The sequence below is a fragment of the Podarcis melisellensis genome, assembly GCF_964234715.1.
Source record: "Podarcis melisellensis genome assembly, chromosome: 18".
Taxonomy (NCBI): domain Eukaryota; kingdom Metazoa; phylum Chordata; class Lepidosauria; order Squamata; family Lacertidae; genus Podarcis; species Podarcis melisellensis.
Genome location: NC_138536.1, coordinates 5779797 through 5801759, shown reverse-complemented (window position 1 = coordinate 5801759; position 21963 = coordinate 5779797). Strand labels below are relative to the sequence as shown.

At 48.7% G+C, this 21963-nt stretch overlaps 1 protein-coding gene and 1 long non-coding RNA gene across 2 annotated transcripts; one reads left to right on the top strand and one right to left on the bottom strand.

The window, feature by feature from the left end:
• Positions 1-735: 735 nt before the first annotated feature.
• On the top strand, positions 736-16470 carry MARCHF2 (membrane associated ring-CH-type finger 2). The gene is made up of 5 exons (XM_081895893.1): positions 736-943; positions 10573-10801; positions 12398-12593; positions 14167-14376; positions 15528-16470. Exons 2-5 carry the CDS (start codon positions 10626-10628, stop codon positions 15684-15686), a joined length of 741 nt encoding a protein of 246 aa, XP_081752019.1. The 5' UTR covers positions 736-943; positions 10573-10625; the 3' UTR covers positions 15687-16470.
• LOC309361032 lies at positions 6390-10566 on the bottom strand. The gene is made up of 3 exons (XR_014164316.1): positions 10448-10566; positions 8186-9978; positions 6390-7392 (listed from the first exon to the last, which is right to left on the bottom strand). It is a non-coding gene; the product is annotated as an uncharacterized lncRNA (long non-coding RNA).
• Positions 16471-21963: the final 5493 nt, after the last annotated feature.

Sequence of the window (21963 nt, the reverse complement as noted above, 5' to 3'; positions counted from 1 at the left end):
AGTAGATAAATAGGTACCACTCCGGCGGGAAGGTTAACGACATTTCCATGCACTGCTCTGGTTTGCCAGAAGCGGCTTAGTCCTGCTGGCCACATGACCTGGAAGCTGTACACCGGCTCCCTCGGCCAGTAAAGCGAGATGAGCGCCGCAACCCCAGAGTCGGCCACAACTGGACCTAATGGTCAAGGGTCCCTTTACCTTTATGTCCTTTTTGCATTTTTTTTTAAATGCCCACTCAGGTGGGCAGGCTGTTTCACTTAAATGTTTGCATTTGGGATTTTTTAAAAAGTGCTATTTAAAGGAAGTTTATTCGTCATTAAAATCCGGAAAGATAGAAAAAAACTAATCAATTTTGATGGTATTTTTCACCCTCGGTATTTCTCCACCTAAAGAGGGAACCGCATCCTTGTTCGAATGGGAACCTGAAATCAACGTCTGCCAATCTCTCGCCTTTCCCCTTTGGTTTGGCGCAGATCCAACCAGGAGGCGTGGCTGGGCGTCGTAAGAGGCCCCGCCCCTTCTCTCCCTCTTCTTCCCCCGCCAACCCCGGACAGCAGCAGCGAATTGATTGGCCGCCTGGGCCGTGACCGTTACGCCTCGCGCTGCGCCGCCCGACTGCGCGTGCGCCAGCGGCTCCTCGCAGGGGGCGGGCTGCGCTTGGCTCGAGGCCGCGCCATTGGCTGCTTCCCGAAGCCGTCCCCGCTGATTGGCTGAGAGGAGGGGAGAGGGGGCGTGCCGGGCGCTTCCAGTCAGGTGCGGACGCCGCTGACAGAGGCAGGCGGAGGCGGCCGCCTCCTCCTCGTCCTCCTCCCTCCGCGCTTCTTCTTCCCCAGCACCCGCCAGCCTGGGGAGATGGGGCGGCCGGAGCCTCGGCCCTGAGGGGAAGGCGCCAAGGAACGGGCCGGCGGAAGGGCGGGGCTCTGGCGGAAGGGGCGGGGCGCAGGTAAGGAGGGGGCGGGGCTTGGCGTTGAGTGACAGGCGCTGCACGAGGGGGGGTCTCTGGAGGGGCTTTGCCTTGCTGGGTCGCCTCCCCACTCCAAGCCTCAGAATAGGCCGGCCTAACCCAGAACCCTGCTCCCAAATCCCCAACCCTGGGGGAAGGCTGCAGGTACACTGCCTCTGGGTGTGGAGGCTCCATAATAATAATAATAATAATAATAATAATAATAAATTATTATTTATACCCCGCCCATCTGGCTGGGCCTCCCCAGCCACTCCGGGCGGCTTCCATAGAAACCAAAAATACAGTAAAATATCACATGTTAAAAACTTCCCTGAACAGGGCTGCCTGTCTTCTGAATGTCAGGTAGTTGTTTATCGCTTTGACATCTGGTGGGAGGGCGTTCCACAGGGCAGGTGCCACCACCGAGAAGGCCCTCTGCCTGGTTCCCTGTAGCTTTGCTTCTCGCAATGAGGGAACCGCCAGAAGGCCCTCGGCATTGGACCTCAGCGTCCGGGCAGAATGATGGGGGTGGAGACGCTCCTTCAGGTCTACTGGACCGAGGTCGTTTAGAGCTTTAAAGGTCAGCACCAACACTTGGAATTGTGCTCGGAAACGTACTGGGAGCCAATGTAGGTCTTTCAAGACCGGTGTTATATGGTCTCAGCAGCCACTCCCAGTCACCAATCTAGCTGCCGTATTCTGGATTAATAGCAGTTTCCGGGTCACCTTCAAAGGCAGCCCCACATAGAGTGGCAACCCCACTCCCACTGTTGAAAGGATCTTACCAACTGAAAGGAGGTCCCTTCATCTTGAAAAAAGGGGGGAGGGGAAGACCAATCAGTGAACTCTTCACCCATAACAGGAAAGGTCCAGGCAATTCAACAGTTGGTGGGTGAGCACTGGTAAAGGTAAAGGGACCCCTGACCATTAGGTCCAGCCGTGACAGACTCTGGGGTTGTGGCGCTCATCTCGCTTTACTGGCCAAGGGAGCTTCCGGGTCATGTGGCCAGCAGGACTAAGCCGCTTGTGGCAAACCAGAGCAGCACACGGAAACGCCGTTTACCTTCCCGCCAGAGCGGTACCTATTTATCTACTTGCACTTTGACATGCTTTTGAACTGCTAGGTTGGCAGGAGCAGGGACCGAGCAACAGGAGCTCACCCCGTCGTGGGGATTCGAACCGCCAACCTTCTGATCAGCAAGCCCTAGGCTCTGTGGTTTAACCCACAGCGCCACCCGTGTCCCTACTGAAGGTAAAGGTAAAGGGACCTCTGACCATTAGGTCCAGTCGTGACCGACTCTGGGGTTGCGGCGCTCATCTCGCTTTATTGGCCGAGGGAGCCGGCATACAGCTTCTGGGTCATGTGGCCAGCAGGACTAAGCCGCTTCTGGCGAACCAGAGCAGCACACGGAAACGCCATTTACCTTCCCGCCGGAGTGGTACCTATTTATCTGCTTGCACTTTGATGTGCTTTTGAACTGCTAGGTTGGCAGGAGCAGGGACTGAGCAACGGGAGCTCACCCCGTCGCGGAGATTCGAACCGCCGACCTTCTGATCGGCAAGTCCTAGGCTCTGTGGTTTAACCCACAGCGCCACCCGGGTCCCACTGGACTGCCCCGTAATTCAATGGAAAATTCTACGTCCTGTACCTCCAGATGTTGGTGAACGGCATCTCCTGTCAGCTCTGGTAAACATAGCCAACGGCCAAGGTTGGTGGGTGTGATGGCAGCTGCAGTTCAGCAACACCTCGAAGACCAAAGTCCTCTGTACCTCTTGTGGCAGTGAATGCTCTGCATTACTTTAACATTGTGTGAAGTAGAAGTGGCGGCGCGGGGGTGCTTTAACCAAGGAAGAAGATGGCTGGGAGTCCTGAGCTGTGTTAGAAACTCAGGTGTATGAACTAGGTGCCAAATGGCTCCTTAAACCAAGGTTACAGTTGCCAAAACAGAATATATACTTGTCATTTTGCGGCAAGACCACAAAGGTCTTATTTTTCAAATGATGGACTGACTCTGACTGAATATCAGTTAAACATCTGTCTAGTTCAGATGACAACCTTGAGCTAGGTATAGAAGAAAAGTCACTTGATCCAGGGACAGTCCACATATCGTATTTTTCGCTCTATAAGACGCACCAGACCACAAGACACACCTAGTTTTTGGAGGAGGAAAACAAGAAAAAAAATATTCTGAATCTCAGAAGCCAGAACAGCAAGAGGGATCGCTGCGCAGTGAAAGCAGCAATCCCTCTTGCTGTTCTGGCTTCTGGGATAGCTGCGCAGCCTGCAATTGCTCCATAAGACGCACACACATTTCCCCTTCCTTTTTAGGAGGGAAAAAGTGAGTCTTACAGAGCAAAAAATGCGGTATATATTGGCCTATCCTGACCTCTTTTTCTTAATAGTAGGGACACGGACCATTCATAACTTAAGAAACTGAGCAGGGCAGCGGGAAGGGGTAAGTGAAGACAGGCGACAACAATTAGCTATGACGTTGTTCACTGGTCCTGCTCAGGCTGCTCAGAAAAAGCGTTTTGGTTCCTGAAATCGATTCTGATTGTGCAGATATAACGGATACAATTCTCCAGGATGGGCCATGAGTGTGTGGAAACAGTCCAGATCCAAGGATCCCCAGGCATGCGTCTTCACATGGTGTCAGGCTCCATCCTGGTGCCCAGGCATCTTCACTTGATTGCAAGTAGCTGACAGTTGGGTGCAAAATTGCGCCTGGCGCCTAGCTAATTTCAAACACTGCTGCAGCCTCACTGATCTTCATCTTGGTCTCAGCCAGTGGAACCAGAAACCACCTTGGACTCCTTTGGGAGGAATGACAGGATATAGAGTAAATAGATAAAAGACTGCCCTTATGCCTTTGGGGCTGTTTTTAGGGAGGGAATGACCCCCAAACTTTGTGTGCACTGCTTAGGAACACTGGAAATTGCCTTAGAGTGAGTTAGGCTATTGGTCCATCTTTGGTAACCATCTGGGAGCCCAGAGATTGCTTGTGGTTGTGGGTCAAATGGCAAGTGTTGATGTTGACATGATACACACACACACACAGTGGTACCTCGGGTTACATACGCTTCAGGTTACAGACTCCGCTAACCCAGAAATATTACCTCAGGTTAAGAACTTTGCTTCAGGATGAGAACAGAAATCGTGCTCCGGCAGCGCGGTGGCAGCAGGAGGCCCCATTAGCTAAAGTGGTGCTTCAGGTTAAGAACAGTTTCAGGTTAAGTACGGACCTCTGGAACGAATTAAGTACTTAACCCGAGGTACCACTGTTTATATGTATATATAGTTGTGGAGGGTACTGACTTGTGGATACTGAATCCAGCAGAGGGAAGCTTGTGTCGAACGTTCTATTGCACTGGTTTTGCTCTTTTTTTTTCTAAAACCCGATTTAGGATATTTAAAGTGCAGAGGCTGCCTTTCTAACATGATATACTTATCTGTGTGCATTCATACAGAGTATTAGGATGGCTTATGTCATTGTGTGTGTGGCTTTATTATTATTTTATTTAAACCTTTATTCAATAAAGGCTTGTTAAGTCTGCCCAGAAGTTCTGTTTGGCCGGTTGCTCTGATCCTGATACCCAGCTCTACCTCTCTTTCAAATCAGAACCAGTGAAGGCGGTGAAGGTCCTGTGTGAGTGCCTGGAGGCGGTTGGAGGATGGATGGCGGCTAATGGATTGAAGCTGAATCCTGACAAGACAGAAGTACTGTTTTTGGGGGACAGGGGGCGGGCTGGTGTGGAGGACTCCCTGGTCCTGAATGGGGTCACTGTGCCCCTGAAGGACCAGTGCGCAGCCTGGGAGTCATTTTGGACTCACAGCTGTCCATGGAGGCGCAGGTAAATTCTGTATCCAGGGCAGCTGTCTACCAACTCCACCTGGTACGCAGGATGAGACCCTACCTGCCCGCGGACTGTCTCGCCAGAGTGGTGCAGGCTCTAGTTATCTCCCGCTTGGACTACTGCAATGCGCTCTATGTGGGGCTACCTTTGAAGGTGACTCGGAAACTACAGCTAATCCAGAATGCGGCAGCTAGACTGGTGACTGGGGGCAGCTGCCGAGACCACATAACACCGGTCTTGAAAGACCTACATTGGCTCCCAGTACGTTTCCGAGCACAATTCAAAGTGTTGGTGCTGACCTTTAAAGTCCTAAATGGCCTCGGTCCAGTATATCTGAAGGAGTGTCTTCACCTCCATCGTCCAGCCTGGATGCTGAGGTCCAGCTCCAAGGGCCTTCTGGCGGTTCCATCTCTGTGAGAAGTGAGGTTACAGGGAACCAGGCAGAGGGCCTTTTCGGTGGTGGCGCCCGCCCTGTGGAACGCCCTTCCAGCAGATGTCAAAGCGATAAACAACTACCTGACATTCAGAAGACATCTTAAGGCAGCCCTGTTCAGGGAAGTTTTGAATGTATGATATTTTAGTGTTTTCTGGTTTCTATGGAAGCCGCCCAGAGTGGCTGGTGAAACCCAGACAGATGGGCGGGGTACAAATAATAAATTATTATTATTATTATTTTGCACATGCATTGAGTTGGTTAGAGCCTGGTGCTGACAACATCTAGGGCATGGGCCTGATCCCCTTATGGGTGCATATTCCTGCATTGGAGGGGGTTGGACTAGATGACCGACACGGTCCCTTCCAACTCTCTGATCTATGAACTCTCCCAATGGCTGTGAGAAAATTGTGTAGTACCGGTGTGGTGTACTAGTTAGTGCCCTAGTCTGATTGAGATTGGGAGATCTCAGTCTAGTTCAAATTCTGTTAGTTCACTGGTCGACTTTGGGGCAGTTGCTGTCTCTCAGACCTGCCTCCCAGGGTTGGCGAAGAACCATGGGCGACACTGTCAGTTCCATAGAGGAAGCGCTAAAGGTAAAGGGGTCCCTGACCATTAGGTCCAGTCGTGACTGACTCTGGGGTTCTGGCACTCATCTCAGTTTATTGGCCGAGGGAGCCGGCTTACAGCTTCCGGGTATGTGGCCAGCAGGACTAAGCCGCTTCTGGCGAACCAGAGCAGTGCACGGAAATGCCGTTTACCTTCCCGCCGGAGTGGTACCTATTTATCTACTTGCAATTTGACGTGCTTTTGAACTGCTAGGTTGGCAGGAGCAGGGTCCGAGCAACGGGAGCTCACCCCGTCGTGGGGATTCAAATATAAGCTGATCGCCAAACGGCACCTTAAACCTACAGTTGCCACAATTAGGTGCCATTTCCCTTAAAATGGGGTGTGTTGTGGCGGTTATTATTATTAATTTCTAGTCTATACCACGTATTTTAAAGAGGGGGCGACGGGGATATCTCAAAGCTGTTTACAGCCCATCAGCGCATCAAATAAAACAACCCAGAATGAAATGAATCCAAGCTTCCGGGAAAATATTTCAGATACTTCTCTAAGTGGCATTTCGCTTTCCCCGTATTTTTTTTTAACCTATTGCTTAATTTATAGAGCTTGTCCCATAGCGGAAGGACTCTAAAGGGCAGTGTAGCGTAATGGTTAGAGTGATGGACGAGGGCCTGGGAGGTCGGGGTTCAAATCTCCACTCCCGTCATGAAGCTCAATGGAATTTGTGGGAAAGCTTAATTATGTTTATGGACCCGACTAGACATAAGATGCATTTTAAAAAAAAAAAAAAATATGAATAGGACCCAATGGAAAGCGGATGCTGATAATTAACTGGATTGGAGCAGGCAGAAGTGTAGGGTGGGAGTTAACCCTTTACTCCCTTGCTGTGCAAACAGCTCCCTTGAAGCTGCTATTTTCATTGGAAGGATATGCTACACAATTCACAGTTCCACCCCCCCCCATACCCGCTACTTTAGGATAACCCTTGCTGAAGTAGCCTGCGGTCTACAGAAGTCCATGGCACAATAAACAGGTAAAAGTCTTTAAGGTGCCACAATATTCTTCGTTGCTTTCCCCTTGGGGCTGTGCAACACACATCTTAAGAGGAAAAGAAGCTTTTGAGGGGTGTGTTTTGAGAATGCATAGGCAAAGTTATTCTCCCTCACTCCTGAGAAGAGCTTGCGCTCAGCTGGTTGTGGGACCAGTTTCACGCTGGCCAAGTTTTAAGGGATGTTGCCTTCCTTGGGTCGGGTGCTTAGTAATCAACCAAATGAAAAGGGAGGAGCTGTTCCCTATTTTATTATCCAAAGCGACTGCTTTTCAGAATGATGAAGACCACAAAGGCAGCTCATTTTTCCAGGAACAGTCCTTCCTTCCTGGACGTTTGCTGACCGATGCAGGACGCACGCATTTCTTGAACAATGGGGATCCTCTTGGGAGATGTTCCCCCGCCTTTTGTTCTGTAATTAACTAAGACATAAATACAAAGTCTGCTGAGTATGTTGTCCGTCTCCTCCCCTGCGCCACACACACATTGCATTCCTTCACCTGCTTCGAAACTGTGTTGTTGCTAATATGTCATGTTTGTGAGAATCTAGGGCCTGCACACATGACATATTAGCAACAATGATGGCAGAAAGTGAGGAGGAATTAAAGAACCTTTTGTTGAGGGTGAAAGAGGAGAGCGCAAAATATGGTCTGAAGCTCAACATCAAAAAAACGAAGATCATGGCCACTGGTCCCATCACCTCCTGGAAAATAGAAGAAGAAATGGAGGCAGTGAGAGATTTTACTTTCTTGGGCTCCATAATCACTGCAGATGGTGACAGCAGCCACGAAATTAAGAGACGCCTGCTTCTTGGGAGGAAAGCAATGACCAACCTAGACAGCATCTTAAAAAGTCGAGACATCACCTTGCCAACAAAGGTCCGTATAGTAAAAGCTATGGTTTTCCCAGTAGTGATGTATGGAAGTGAGAGCTGGACCATAAAGAAGGCAGATCGCCGAAGAATTGATGCTTTTGAATTATGGTGCTGGAGGAGACTCTTGAGAGTCCCATTGACTGCAAGAAGAACAAACCGATCCATTCTTAAGGAAATCAGCCCTGAGTTCTCACTGGAAGGACAGATCCTGAAGGTGAGGCTCCAGTACTTTGGCCACCTCATGAGAAGAGAAGACTCCCTGGAAAGGACCCTGGTGTTGGGAAAGATGGAGGGCACAAGGAGAAGGGGACGACAGAGGACGAGATGGTGGGACAGTGTCTTCGAAGCTACAAACATGAGTCTGACCAAACTGCGGGAAGCAGTGGAAGACAGAAGTGCCTGGCGTGCTCTGGTCCATGGGGTCACGAAGAATCGGACACGACTAAACGACTAAACAACAACAACAAAGGGCCTGCACAAATGCAGAATAGGATGTGTGTGATTTCCCTTGATGTGCTTGGATAGCTTGGTTGGTTAGACGTTAGAGCATGGTGCCGATAACACTAAGGTTGCAGGTTCAATCCATAAAAAGGAGAGAGCTCTGCATATTCTTGTACAGTCCTACCTTGGAAGCCAAATGCATTGGCTCCCGAACAAATCGGTTCCTGAATGATTGAAACCCGGAAGTGAGTGTTCTGCTGCTGCCAATCAGAAGCCGCGCTTTGGTTTTCGAATGGTTCCGGGAGTCAAACGGACTCCCAGAACGCATTCTGTTTGTAAACCAAGATAAAACTGTTATCCTTCCTTCCAGCTCTATGATTCTTTTTGATAGTTTATACAGGCCTCACTTGGGACGTGCGTGGCGCTGTGGGTTAAACCACAGAGCCTAGGATTTGCCGATCAGAAGGTTGGCGGTTCGAATCCCCGCGACAGGGTGAGCTCCCGTTGCTCGGTCCCTGCTCCTGCCAACCTAGCAATTCGAAAGCACGTCAAAGTGCAAGTAGATCAATAGGTACCACTCTGGCGGGAAGGTAAATGGCGTTTCCGTGCGCTGCTCTGGTTCGCCAGAAGCGGCTTAGTCCTGCTGGCCACATGACCCGGAAGCTGTATGCCGGCTCGCTTGGCCAATAAAGCGAGATGAGCGCCGCAACCCCAGAGTCGGCCATGACTGGACCTAATGGTCAGGGGTCCCTTTACCTTTACCTTACAGGCCTCACTTACGGTCATTTGTCATTTTAAGATTGCCAGTGTCTCTTTTTCTCCATTTTGCCTTGAATGAGACACGGAAGCTGAAGAAAGTCTGCTTTTTGTCTCCTGGATGACCCATTCACAGAGCATCGCAGCCTCTGGTCCCCAGGCGTCCTCCCACTGACCTGACTGCATTGCGATCAGATGGACCATGTTACCTGTCAATCAAGACCCACCTGAGCCAGCAACTCTTAAAAGGAGCATTGATGCCATATAGTCTCTTGACCAGGGATATGCAAACTCAGCCCTCCAGATGTTTTGAGACTACAATTCCCATCATCCCTGCCCAATGGTCCTGTTAGCTAGGGATGATGGGAGTTGTAGTCCCAAAACATCTGGAGGGCCAGGTTTGCCTATGCCTGTTCTTGACCTTTAACGCTGCTATTTTACCCTCAGTTGTAAGTAATCGCAGCAGGGATGATTCACAGACGGTATTTAACTCTGAGTAGGCTTGCTGAGATGTATAAGACTGAATCAGATTAGTGCTGGAGGTGCAAAGAGGTTGAGGGAATGTTCTATCATAAAAGGGTAAAAGAGTGCTGGGAAATGATCCATAATGAATTGAGAAAAAATGTTTAAAAGTACTTTCCCTCCCAAAACCAGTCTCTTCTGTTGGGCATAATTCAGACTCAAATTCCCAGGGGTCAAAAAATGTATGCTACTACTGTGGCCCGTGTTTCGTTGGTCCCAAAAACGGAAAATGAGTGAGGTCCCAATCAAAGAAGAATGGCAACTTAAGTGGACAGAATATGTGCAGCTTGCAGACTTAACATATAGAATAAGAGAACAAGAAGAACATACATTTAGAGAAGACTGGGAAATGTTTATTGAATATATAGGAAATATATATATACAGCTGAAAACGCTGGCAGCATTCTGATAAATTCAACAGTGTAAAAAAGCTTTGATGGATGTAATAATTGAATACTGAACGGATTTTTGTAAAATATGCAGGGATTTATGATATGTAAAATGAACCATGGAAAGAGAAGAAGAAAAGTCATTGATATCTTGTTGTTGTAGTTTAGTCATTTAGTCGTGTCCGACTCTTTGTGACCCCCTGGACCAGAGCACGCCAGGCACTCCTGTCTTCCACTGCCTCCCGCAGTTTGGTCAAACTCCTGCTGGTCGCTTCGAGAACACTGTCCCACCATCTCGTCCTCTGTCGTCCCCTTCTCCTTGTGCCCTCCATCTTTCTCAACATCAGGGTCTTTTCCAGGGAGTCTTCTCTTCTCATAAGGTGGCCAAAGTCTTGGAGCCTCAGCTTCAGGATCTGTCCTTCCAGTGAGCACTCAGGGCTGATTTCCTTCCAAATGGAGAGGTTTGATCTTCTTGCAGTCCATGGGACTCTCAAGAGTCTCCTCCAACACCACAATTCAAAAGCATAAATTCTTCGTCGATCAGCCTTCTTGATGGTCCAGCTCTCACTTCCATACATCACTACTGGGAAAACCATAGCTTTAACTATACGATTGATACCTTAAGGATGTAAAATTGGGTACTTTTGATTGTAAAACAGAAAATTGCCAATTGAGCAGCAAAGCGACAAGCCGTGAGTTTGTATCGGGCCCGACTTTGACCAGCGCTTTCTGTCTCTTCCTCAGGCCTACCATGATTCTGCTCTCCGGCTGCTGATGCCACTGCATCCTCGGTTGCCATGACAACGGGCGACTGCTGCCACCTCCCGGGCTCGCTGTGTGACTGTCCGGGCAGCGCTGCGTTGTCCAAGTCGGTGGAAGATTCCGACTTTGGGCGTCCTCAGTACGTCACCCAAGTCACGGCCAAGGACGGACGGCTGCTCTCGACTGTCATCAAAGCCCTGGGGACGCAGAGGTGAGGCCGAGGCGCCCCGGGCTTGCGATGGATTGGTCCGGGGGTGTGAGCCTGGTTAGCCAGCAAGAGGGGTGTCCTTTGACCCTGAAGGGCCGAGTTCAGTTTAGAGTCAAAGAAGCAGAAAGCCTTTTAGTGATGGCTGGGGAATAGGGAGGTTCAGAGTTGGAAGGACATCTGCAAAAACATAATGATACGCAAGTCTGTGCCTCATCCTGTTACCCACTTAAAACAGACTTTTATTCAGAGGACTGGAATCCTACGTAGTTTGAGCAGTGTTAGAAACTCAGATATATTACCTAACCGCCAAATGGCACCTTAAACCTAGGTTGCAATTGCCACAATGGAATGTCTAGGTACCATTTCCCCCCCCCCCCCAGTTAAGATGAAAGGTTTTATTCTAAACAGCAAGCGATATATACATACCAAGCAAGCACTTCAATCTGCCACTTAGAAGCCCTCAAGAAACGGCGAAGTGACTCCCCCAGGCAGCCTCAGTTTGCACGGCCCCGCGGCAGATCAGTCCGTGCACGAGCTTCTTAAAAACTCTGACCACAACCATCCAATTTATAGTTTGTAGGCTGTGTAGCTTGTCTGACTGGCTATGTGCAGATCATTCATTGACCACCTGCTCCCAATGCCTCACTTTCTGAAAACAGCGTCCAACATCAAGAAGGTACCCAGCACTATCACTTCCTCCCAGCTGATTAGGACAATAAAGGCTGTTTTCCATGCCATCAGATAACTTAACAAGAGACAAGGGGAGGGGGAAGGAACTGTTAGGATTCTTGCTCTGTGTTTGCAGTCATGGGATTGTTGTCTATCACATGACAGTGTCTGTTTTCATTCCACAGTGTGCGAAGTGACGAAAACAGGATGTTTTGGTATTACAGTGGTACCTCAGGTTACATACGCTTCAGGTTACAGACTCCGCTAACCCAGAAATAGTGCTTCAGGTTAAGAACTTTGCTTCAGGATGAGAACAGAAAGCAGGCTTTGGCGGCGCGGCAGCAGCAGGAGGCCCCATTAGCTAAAGTGGTGCTTCAGGTTAAGAACAGTTTCAAGTTAAGAACAGACCTCCGGAACAAATTAAGTACTTAACCCGAGGTACCACTGTACTGTGTTCTGTGAAGTGGGACTATTGTCCTTTATTCCTTTTCTCTTTGCTGTCTGATGAGAAAGAGGAAAGAGCTAAGTCAGAATGCTCTGAGTGTATTATATGTAAATAAAAGTAGATTAGCCAAAATGCTGTGCTACTGAGTTCTGTTACGCAAACTGCCAATACTTTGCAGGATCGTAAGTGTTCTGATGCCTCAAGGTATCAGTCGCTGTGATGTTTGGGCTGAAGAAAGCTTTTGAAGCTCCCGAACGATCGACCAGGAGGGAGAGAACATGCCAGTCGGGCATGTGTCTCTGCCAGAGTCCTACACACGAGTAGAACGAGCCTAACCGGAACAGAGGCAGGAAGGATAACCATGTCAGATCACTAACTCCTTGAAGTACAGTTTTTCTTCCGGATAGCTTGCCCATACACACTTTCCCCACCCCGGTCTTCTGAAAGTGCCTGAAGCCCCCTTCTCTTTTGCCTTCTCCTCACAGCGATGGCCCGATCTGTCGAATCTGCCACGAAGGCGGAAGCGGAGAAGGCCTGCTCTCGCCCTGCGATTGCACGGGCACCTTGGGGACCGTCCACAAGAGCTGCCTGGAGAAGTGGCTTTCCTCCTCCAACACGAGCTACTGCGAACTGTGCCACACCGAGTTTGTCGTGGAGCGGCGGCCCAGGCCCCTGATCGAGGTGGGTTGCGCCTCCCTCGCTGCAGGGCACGATCTCCAGGCTAGAGGTTTTGAGTGGGAAAGAGAACGACAAATCTGTTTCTTTGTAACACTTGCATTCTGCTTTGTCCCTTGCAAAAAGATTCTCAAAATGAAATTGTGCTCAGGTGTTATAAAAGGAACAGGAAGGCATGATCTCTCCATGGAACCAGAATAGGTCAGGCAGCGCTCCCTGCCCTCTGCACATCAGAGGTTCTCTCTAAGGTCCTCTGAGGCAAGGGAGTGGGGCTGGGCGGCTGGAGTTATCTCAGACCACGGTGGGAGCAGTCTTCCCTTGCTGGTAGTTGATGAGAAACACCGATAGGATAGGCAGATACACATACTTAGAAGCTCACAAATGGCAGCTGTCAAATAAATTTGTGAGCAACTCCTTCATAGCCTGCGAACCTTCCACCCCATCGTAAATGGATAATAATGCTACCTCTGGACTGTCGGTCAGTGATTTCCGTTATCTCCTTAAGCACCCTTTGCCCCCTCCTCCAAATGTACATATTTACACCCCCACCACATGTGAACATAATTCCCCGCTTCCCGGCATCCCCTCCAACATAATATTCCTTGTTTATTTGATTTCAAAATCATTTCCAGCGTGTTGCTGGACAGCAAGAACGCAGGCAGTTGCTTGCTCTCTATTTAGGCTCGGGCACCCTCTTTACTGGACGCGGGTGGCGCTGTGGGTTAAAGCCTCAGCGCCTAGGACTTGCCGATCGAAAGGTCGGCGGTTCGAATCCCCGTGGCGGGGTGCGCTCCCGTTGTTCGGTCCCAGCGCCTGCCAACCTAGCAGTTCGAAAGCACCTTCAGGTGCAAGTAGATAAATAGCGACCGCTTACCAGCGGGAAGGTAAACGGCGTTCCGTGTGCTGCGCTGGCTCGCCAGATGCAGCTTGTCACACTGGCCACGTGACCCGGAAGTGTCTTCAGACAGCGCTGGCCCCCGGCCTTTTAAGTGAGATGGGCGCACAACCCCAGAGTCTGTCAAGACTGGCCCGTACGGGCAGGGGTACCTTTACCTTTACCTTTACCCTCTTTACTCCCGGGAGATAAAACTTGTCTGGGACTAACAAGGTGGCTCTGAGAGTTCTCAAACAACAGACAGAGCTTTCAGCTCCATCAGCGTTCTTGTTTTCATCTAATCTGACTGGCGTTAAATACCATCTCCAAACTACCCGTATTTTTCGCTCTATAAGACGCACCAGACTATAAGACACACCTAGTTTGGGGAGGAGGAAAACAAGAAAAAAATATTTTGAATCTCAGAAGCCAGAACAGCAAGAGGGATCGCTGCGCAGCGAAAGCAGCAATCCCTCTTGCTGTTCTGGCTTCTGCGATAGCTGCGCAGCCTGCATTCGCTCCATAAGACGCACACACATTTCACCTTACTTTTTAGAAGGGGAAAATGAGTCTTATAGAGCGAAAAAATACGGTAATTTATAATAATTTTCTTTTATTCTCATAGACAACATTTTCAACTTGCGATTCTTTCCCCTTCATTCTGACAAATTAATCCCCCTCCGTCTCTTCCTTCCTTCTCTCCAGTGGCTGAAGGACCCCGGCCCACGCAACGAGAAACGGACGCTGTTCTGCGACATGGTGTGTTTCCTTTTCATCACCCCGCTGGCTGCCATCTCTGGCTGGCTTTGCCTCCGCGGTGCCCAAGACCACCTGCAGTTCAATAGCCGCCTGGAGGCCATCGGCCTGATTGCCCTGACCATAGCACTTTTTACCATCTATGTCCTTTGGACACTGGTGAGTGGTCACGCCCACTTTCCTTCTCGGGGTTCTTCTTACACTAAATCAGTCTGCTCCTCCTCCACCAGTGTGGTGTAGCGGTTAAGAGGGGTAGTCTCGTAATCTGGGGAACCGGGTTCGCGTCTCCGCTCCTCCACATGCAGCTGCTGGGTGACCTTGGACTAGTCACACTTCCCTGAAGTCTCTCAGCCCCACTCACCTCACAGAGTGTTTGTTGTGGGGGAGGAAGGGAAAGGAGAATGTTAGCCGCTTTGAGACTCCTTAAAGGGAGTGAAAGGCGGGATATCAAATCCAAACTCCTCCTCCTCCTCCTCTTCTTCTTCTTCTTTTTCTTCTTCTTCTTACTATTATTTGGGGGCAGGTTATGGGTCAGTGATAGGGATGCGGGTGGCACTGGGGGGGTTAAACCACAGAGCCTAGGGCTTGCCGATCAGAAGGTCGGTGGTTCAAATCCCCGCTCCTGCCAACCTAGCAGCTCGAAAGCACGTCAAAGTGCAAGTAGATAAATAGGTACCGCTCCGGCGGGAAGGTAAACAGCATTTCCGTGTGCTGCTCAGGTTTGCCAGAAGTGGCTTAGTCCTGCTGGCCACATGACCCGGAAGCTGTACGCCGGCTCTCTCGTCCAATAAAGCGAGATGAGCGCCACAACCCCAGAGTCGGCCACGACTGGACCTAATGGTCAGGGGTCCCTTTACCTTTACCTTCAGTAGGGACACGGGTGGCGCTGTGGGTTAAACCACAGAGCCTAGGGCTTGCCAATCAGAAGGTTGGCGGTTCGAATCCCCACGACGGGGTGAGCTCCCATTGCTCGGTCCCAGCTCCTGCCAACCTAGCAGTTTGAAAGCACGTCAAAGTGCAAGTAGATAAATAGGTACCGCTCCGGCGGGAAGGTAAACGGCGTTTCCGTGCGCTGCTCTGGTTCACCAGAAGCGGCTTAGTCATGCTGGCCACATGACCCGGAAGCTGTACGCCAGCTCCCTCGGCCAATAAAGCGAGATGAGCACCGCAATCCCAGAGTCGGCCACAACTGGACCTAATGGTCAGGGGTCCCTTTACCTTTACCTTGGGCACTTCCAAACCTAACCCTGATTATTCTTGCTCTCCTTCCCCACCCCGCTTGTGACCCCCCCTCCCACCCCGCCGGCCAGGTTTCATTCCGCTACCATTGCCAGCTGTACTCCGAGTGGCGAAGGACCAATCAGAAAGTCCGCCTGATGATCCCGGACTCGAGGAACCCGCACCCTGTCTCGCACTCACTGCTCTCCGCCAAGCTCCTGAAGAAGAAGGCCGACGAGACGACCGTATGAGCCAGGAGCGGCCCTCCGTAGGCGAGGGGAACCTTCCCTCGCACGGGGCGGGGGGCGGGGAGGAGGGAGAGAGAGAGAGAGGAGAGCGGGATAGCACTTTCTCCCGCCCACAGCGGCTAAAGACTCGCCTAAACAATCAGCCCGACCAAAGGGGGAATCTTGCCACTTGCCCCGTTCTGCTGCGGCGAGAACACAGAACGACAACCGAGCCCCCCGGGGGTGTGTGCAATGAGCTTGGCTGGCGGTGGGCCCTGAGCGCCCGCCGGCCAGGCTCCGTCTTCGAGACGAAACCTAGCAGAGGAAAAAGAGAGCCTCTCCCTATATCCATATATCTATATTATATTACCATAATTATTGTTGTTATTATTATAATTTTATCACTCTTCTTAATTTCCACGCCTGGTGTTGTCGCTGTTGCTGCTGTTGCTGTTTGTGTCCAGGCCCCTTTTTTTATGTCGTCCCAACAAACGTCCCCGCGAGAGAGGCGGAGAAGCGACCTGCCCATTGCTGCTGCTTCGACGCCCCACCACCACCACCCCGCTCACCTCAAGGCTGTTGCGCTTTGTCGGTTTCGCTCGGTGGAGCATTTGCTGCGGAGGTTTCTCGCCGCCGCCCGACTTCTCCTACACGGCAACCGCTGCGGCTGTCGCATTTCGGGCAAGGCTCGAGAATCGCTGAGTCCTTAACCCCCAGTGGTTTAATACCTGCTGTCCCTGTGGGTAGCAGCTGGGAAATGTCTGAGGAAGCCGAGGGCACCTCTGCAATAAATATCCACCCCGCGAAACACACCGGGCGTATTTTCAAGAACTTGCAATGACTTTCTAAGCGGGGGGAAAGCAATGTGCAGATCTGTTTGTCATCTGATCGCATTTGGGAATGAATTGGTGCTCTTCCGAAGAACCGGAGGGTGGGAGGGAAGTTTCTTCTCCTTTTGCGCCCTTCTTTCCTCGGGGTCTCTCCAAGCCCCCTTTCCCGTTTTTGCACTACATAGATTTTTTGGGTGGGGGAGCCCCGAGCCCCCTCCCTCGTCCCCCCTCCCTCTTGTTTCTTTGTCAGTGATGTTTTTCTCCCCAGCCAGAGGATTCTGTGCGTTTGAGAATGGATTTGAAGTATAATAATAATAATCCCAGGAGGAGTAAAAAAAGAAAAAAAATTGAACCAATGTTGGGACTGGAGAAGTTTTTCTTTTTTAAAAAAAGAAGGTTGTGACTGACTGAGTGGTAGTTTTTGAGAAGTCTTGGCAGCTCGTTGCTGTAATAATCTGTGCGACACTCTCCTGCGTGGAAGGAAAGGTCTGTCCACGCTGGGGAAAGGGCTAAAAGTTTCTGAGCACTTGATCCGTGAAGAGCATACGGAAAGTTCATTTTAAAGAGGAATTGCTTCACGTTCACCCGCTCCGAAAAGGGAACCAGTTCGGTCCCTGTTCAATGCACAGTTCAATTCACAATCCATCCATGTGGTTGGTCCTCGGTCTCCGCTGCCCTGCTTATCTTCGGAATTTTACAAACAGCTCTGCTAAAGTATAAAAGACACTTTGGAAACTGAAAAGAAAAAAACATCAAAACACATACCATGTACAGTTGATTTATTTACTTTCCCCCAGCAATTATGGTCTTTAAGCTTAAACAGCAATATTTACTTTCCCCCAGTCTTTAAGCTTAAACAGCAAAGTCACTTTTCTGAGAGTTAAAAATGGTAAATGTAGTGACTGCAATCAAACACAAGAGTTTGATTACCCCCAGCCTTACAACCTTAAAAAAAACCCACACGACACATAGCTCCCTCTCTTGACACATCTGTGTTGCACAGAGCCCAGAACGGATTGCTGCCTCCATGGTCTGGGTCCGCTCTCTTCTTTCCTGACTGCACATATTTTTTCTGCATCTTGAAAAATCCCATCAATTAAAAAAACGGCACACAGAATAGTGTCTTCAGTGGGGTGGATGTAAAGGCACTTTTGCAGTTCGGCTGACCGTTGTGGCAGTCGGCTGAGTTCTGCTGGGAAAAGGGGAGTTCTACTGAAGCAGGTCTCCAGTGTTCAGAACTAGGGCCATGTTTGGGGTTCATGGGAGACTTGGAAGCAAAGGAGCTTTGCAGACTTAAACAAATGGCTTACCTCTTGAACTGGCCAGTCTTGATCCAGTCTTCAGCCTCCCTTGTACTTTGTAGTGAAGTTTGAGGCAACTCTTGCCGTGTTTTTAAAGAAATTATGCTTACTTGTATATTATCATTATTATAAAAACATAAATCACTTGCAGGGGTCAACAAACTTTTTCAGCAAGGGGCTGGTCCACTGTCTCTCAGACCCTGGGGGGGGGGCGGACTATATTTTGGAAGAAAAAATATGAACGAATTCCTATGCCCCACAAATAACCCAGAGATGCATTTTAAATAAAAGAACACATTCTACTCATATAAAAACATGCTGATTCCCGGACTGTCCGCGGGCTGGATTGAGAAGGTGATTGGGTCGGATCCGGCCCCCGGGCCTTAGTTTGTTTGCCCATGACCTATTATGGCATCTTTTTATCAAGGGTTATAGTGACACGTGTCCCAAGACATGGGCTGTATCCGAGCAGGGTTTAGTTCCAAAAGCAGACACGTGTAAATGAATGAACATGCCTAACTTAAGTTTCATTAATAGTGGTGAGTCTACATAAGCTAATTCGTTTTTTAAAAAACCAGAGCAGTTTACAGCAACTGGTGCATACCATAAAAACCCTGTTTAAAATGTTAAAAGCAGAAATCAGGTTAACCGTGTAGGAATTTTAGTGTGCGGTTTTTTGTGGAACTATGGTATATTTAGGGTGCACCTGACAAATATATATACAGTGGTACCTTGGGTTACAGACGCTTCAGGTTACAGACTCCGCTAACCCAGAAATATTACCTTGGGTTAAGAACTTTGCATCAGGATGAGAAGAGAAATCGTCCAGTGGTGGCGTGGCAGCGGCGGGAGGCCCCATTAGCTAAAGTGGTGCTTCAGGTTAAGAACAGTTTCAGGTTAAGAATGGACCTCCAGAACGAAGTTCTTAACCCGAGGTACCACTGTATATTTTAAAAGTCATACAAAAATTCACTTCTCAAGGTCTGTTTTCCAGGTGGGAAATACCAGAATAAAGGGACATAGACCATTTCAGACAAAAATCCCTTGAGGAAAAGAAAAGGGCATCTTTAATATTGCTGCAGCAGGGCCAATCTTACAGAAGAGAAAAGGTAACATGGTTCCTTGGCTTTAATTACATGTTAATTTCTATAACCATCAACCGCTACTTTGATTTGGATTTGATTTCTTATCTTTCCATGCTGCTTTTCAGTCAAATGAACCCCAGACCAGCTTACATATAATAAATAAGAATAATATGTTAGAGAACATAATAAAGGTAAAGGGACCCCTGACCATTAGGTCCAGTCGTGGCCGACTCTGGGGTTGCGGCGCTCATCTCGCTTTATTGGCCGAGGGAGCCGGCGTACAGCTTCCGGGTCATGTGGCCAGCAGGACTAAGCTGCTTCTGGCGAACCAGAGCAGCGCACAGAAATGCCGTTTACCTTCCCGCCGGAGCAGTACCTATTTATCTACTTGCACTCTGACGTGCTTTCAAACCGCTAGGTTGGCAGGAGCAGGGACTGAGCAACGGGAGCTCACCCCGTTTCAGGGATTAGAACTGCCAACCTTCTGATTGGCAAGTCCTAGCCTCTGTGGTTTAACCCACTTAAGTCATACAGAGTGATTAACAAATCACCAGTAAAACAAATTAAATTGATTAACAAACATAAACTATTGTCCTATTGACTCATGATGTTTAGCTCTTACTTGCAAAGAGATGCACCTAAGAACATTTCTGGAATTAATTCAGAAAACATGCCTGATCATCCGGTTCAGAAAATACGCTATTTAGAAACCATTTCATTCACAAAAGGGACGTGTGGCCAAGCACTTGAATTTCTAAAGGCGAGGAAATATGGAGGCTGAGTAGCTTTCCAGAGGATCGATTCAGCCTCCTGTCAATTTCACATCGCCATTCCTACGTAATAATCCATTTTGCTATTCCACATCATCCAGATGCATTTGGGTTTCCTGGCACCCTAAAGGTAGGAGACACAGGTATGATTTTTTGACATATGATAATACAGAGCAGCTGTGGATTCCTGGAGTTTGAACCCGCAAGGGATTTATACATACCCTGTGCTCTGATTTCCTTAGTATCCCGAAGTGAGATATGGCTAGTGTTGGACTACGCCCTGGGAGAGCTGGGTTCGAATCCCCACTCAGCCATGAAGCTCACTGGCTAACCTTGGAATCAGTTGCCTAACCTACCTCACAGGGACGAGGAGAACCATGGACACCACCTCGAGATCCTTGGAAGAGAAAGGTGGTTTTTAAATGAATTAATAATAATAAATGAATGGACGGCCTGGCTGCATTATCTCCCACCTTCCTTCTGCCAATTGAGGAGAGCCGCTTTTGCAAAGGGAAGCTTTCTCGATGCTAAAGGGAGAGAAAAGCCTTTTTGCATGAAGTTCATGCAGGTGCTTTCTGATGAACTGGGAAGAGATGTCTTGGGAAGGGTGGAGGAAAGAAAAAATGTATTGTTGTAAACAAAAATTGCCCTTTTCCCTTATGGGGTATCCAGGAGCCCATATAGAGTCCTTATGTAGGTTTCCTATTGGTAGGAGGGAATGTTGTTTAGTCGTGTCCGACTCTTCGTGGCCTCCTGGACCAGAGCACGCCAGGCACTCCTATCTTCCACTGCCTCCCGCAGTTTGGTCAGACTCATTTTCATAGCTTCGAGAACACCGTCCAACCATCTCATCCTCCGTCGTCCCCTTCTCCTTGTGCCCTCCATCTTTCCCAACATCAGGGTCTTTTCCAGGGAGTCTTCTCTTCTCATGAGGTGGCCAAAGTCTTGGAGCCTCAGCTTCAGGATCTGTCCTTCCAGTGAGCACTCAGGGCTGATTTCCTTCAGAATGGATGCGTTTGATCTTCTTGCAGTCCATGGGACTCTCAAGAGTCTCCTCCAGCACCAGAATTCAAAAGCATCCATTCTTTGGCGATCAGCCTTCTTTATGGTCCAGCTCTCACTTCCATACATCACTACTGGGAAAACCAGAGCTTTAACTATATGGACCTTTGTTGGCAAGGTGATGTCTCTGCTTTTTAGGAGAGGAGAGAATAACAGAGGCCAACCAGAGAATATTGAGAAGCAAAGCAGCTAGTAAGCCTGATCTTTATTGATCTGTTGCAACAGGGTGCTCCCCTCACATGCAGGAGAGAGGAGGGACCCAGAAAAATGGCACGCAAGGCCTTATAAAGACTTTTGAAATTGCCACCCTGTAGATCAAGACCACCCCCAGAAACATCATACCTACATCACAGAAGGGGTGTAATCTAAGACCACCCCTCAGATACATCACACCTACATCACAAAAAAGGCGGTCTAAAACAAAAATTTTGAATGTCGGTTTTTCTCCTGTCCTTGTTTATCTCCTGTCTGGCAGGTTACTTGATTGGATTGCCTGGGGAGCCTGGCCAGTCTTTTGTAATGATAAATACTTATTTCCTGGGCCAGGTCACAGGCTCACACCCTAGTCATATCTTAAATGTGCCCTTAAGACAGGATTTGTAAGGAAAGAGACAATGGGGAGGTTTCCCACTTTGACCTTGCAGAGAAAACATTTGGTCAGTTTAGGAATCAAAATGGTTCCAGGTTGGCCTTCCTGTGCTGATCTATGTACGTGCTTGGTTGGTACGCTTCTGAACATTACCATATATCTAAGACCTCAAAATTCTTATCACAGTATCATCCAGGGAACGTATTTTATTTTTTGGTTTCTGGTTCTCTAGGGTGCCTGAACAATCACAGTTGGAACGGGTCCCGAGTGTCATCTAGCCCAACCCCCTGCAGCCTAGTTAGAAAAATGGCACCGGCCCGTTTGGAAACCGAATAGATCGCTTTTAACTTTTTAATCGGTTTTCGTTCTTTGGGTTTTATGTTTTTATATGTTGTTTTGTTTGTAAATGAGTTAAAATAATATTTTTTCACAAATGAAGAAAGGGAGGAAGTGAAGAAGTAAAAAGAACTGCACCCTTTAAGTTTGCTGGTTTTTTTAATTTTGAAATTATTTTATTTTGAATTTTTATTTTATTTTGAAATTATTTTATTTATTTATTTTTGAATTTTTATTTTATTTTGAAATTATTTTCTTTATTTTATTTTGAATTTTTATTTTATTTTGAAATTATTTTCTTTATTTTCTTTTGAATTTTTATTTTATT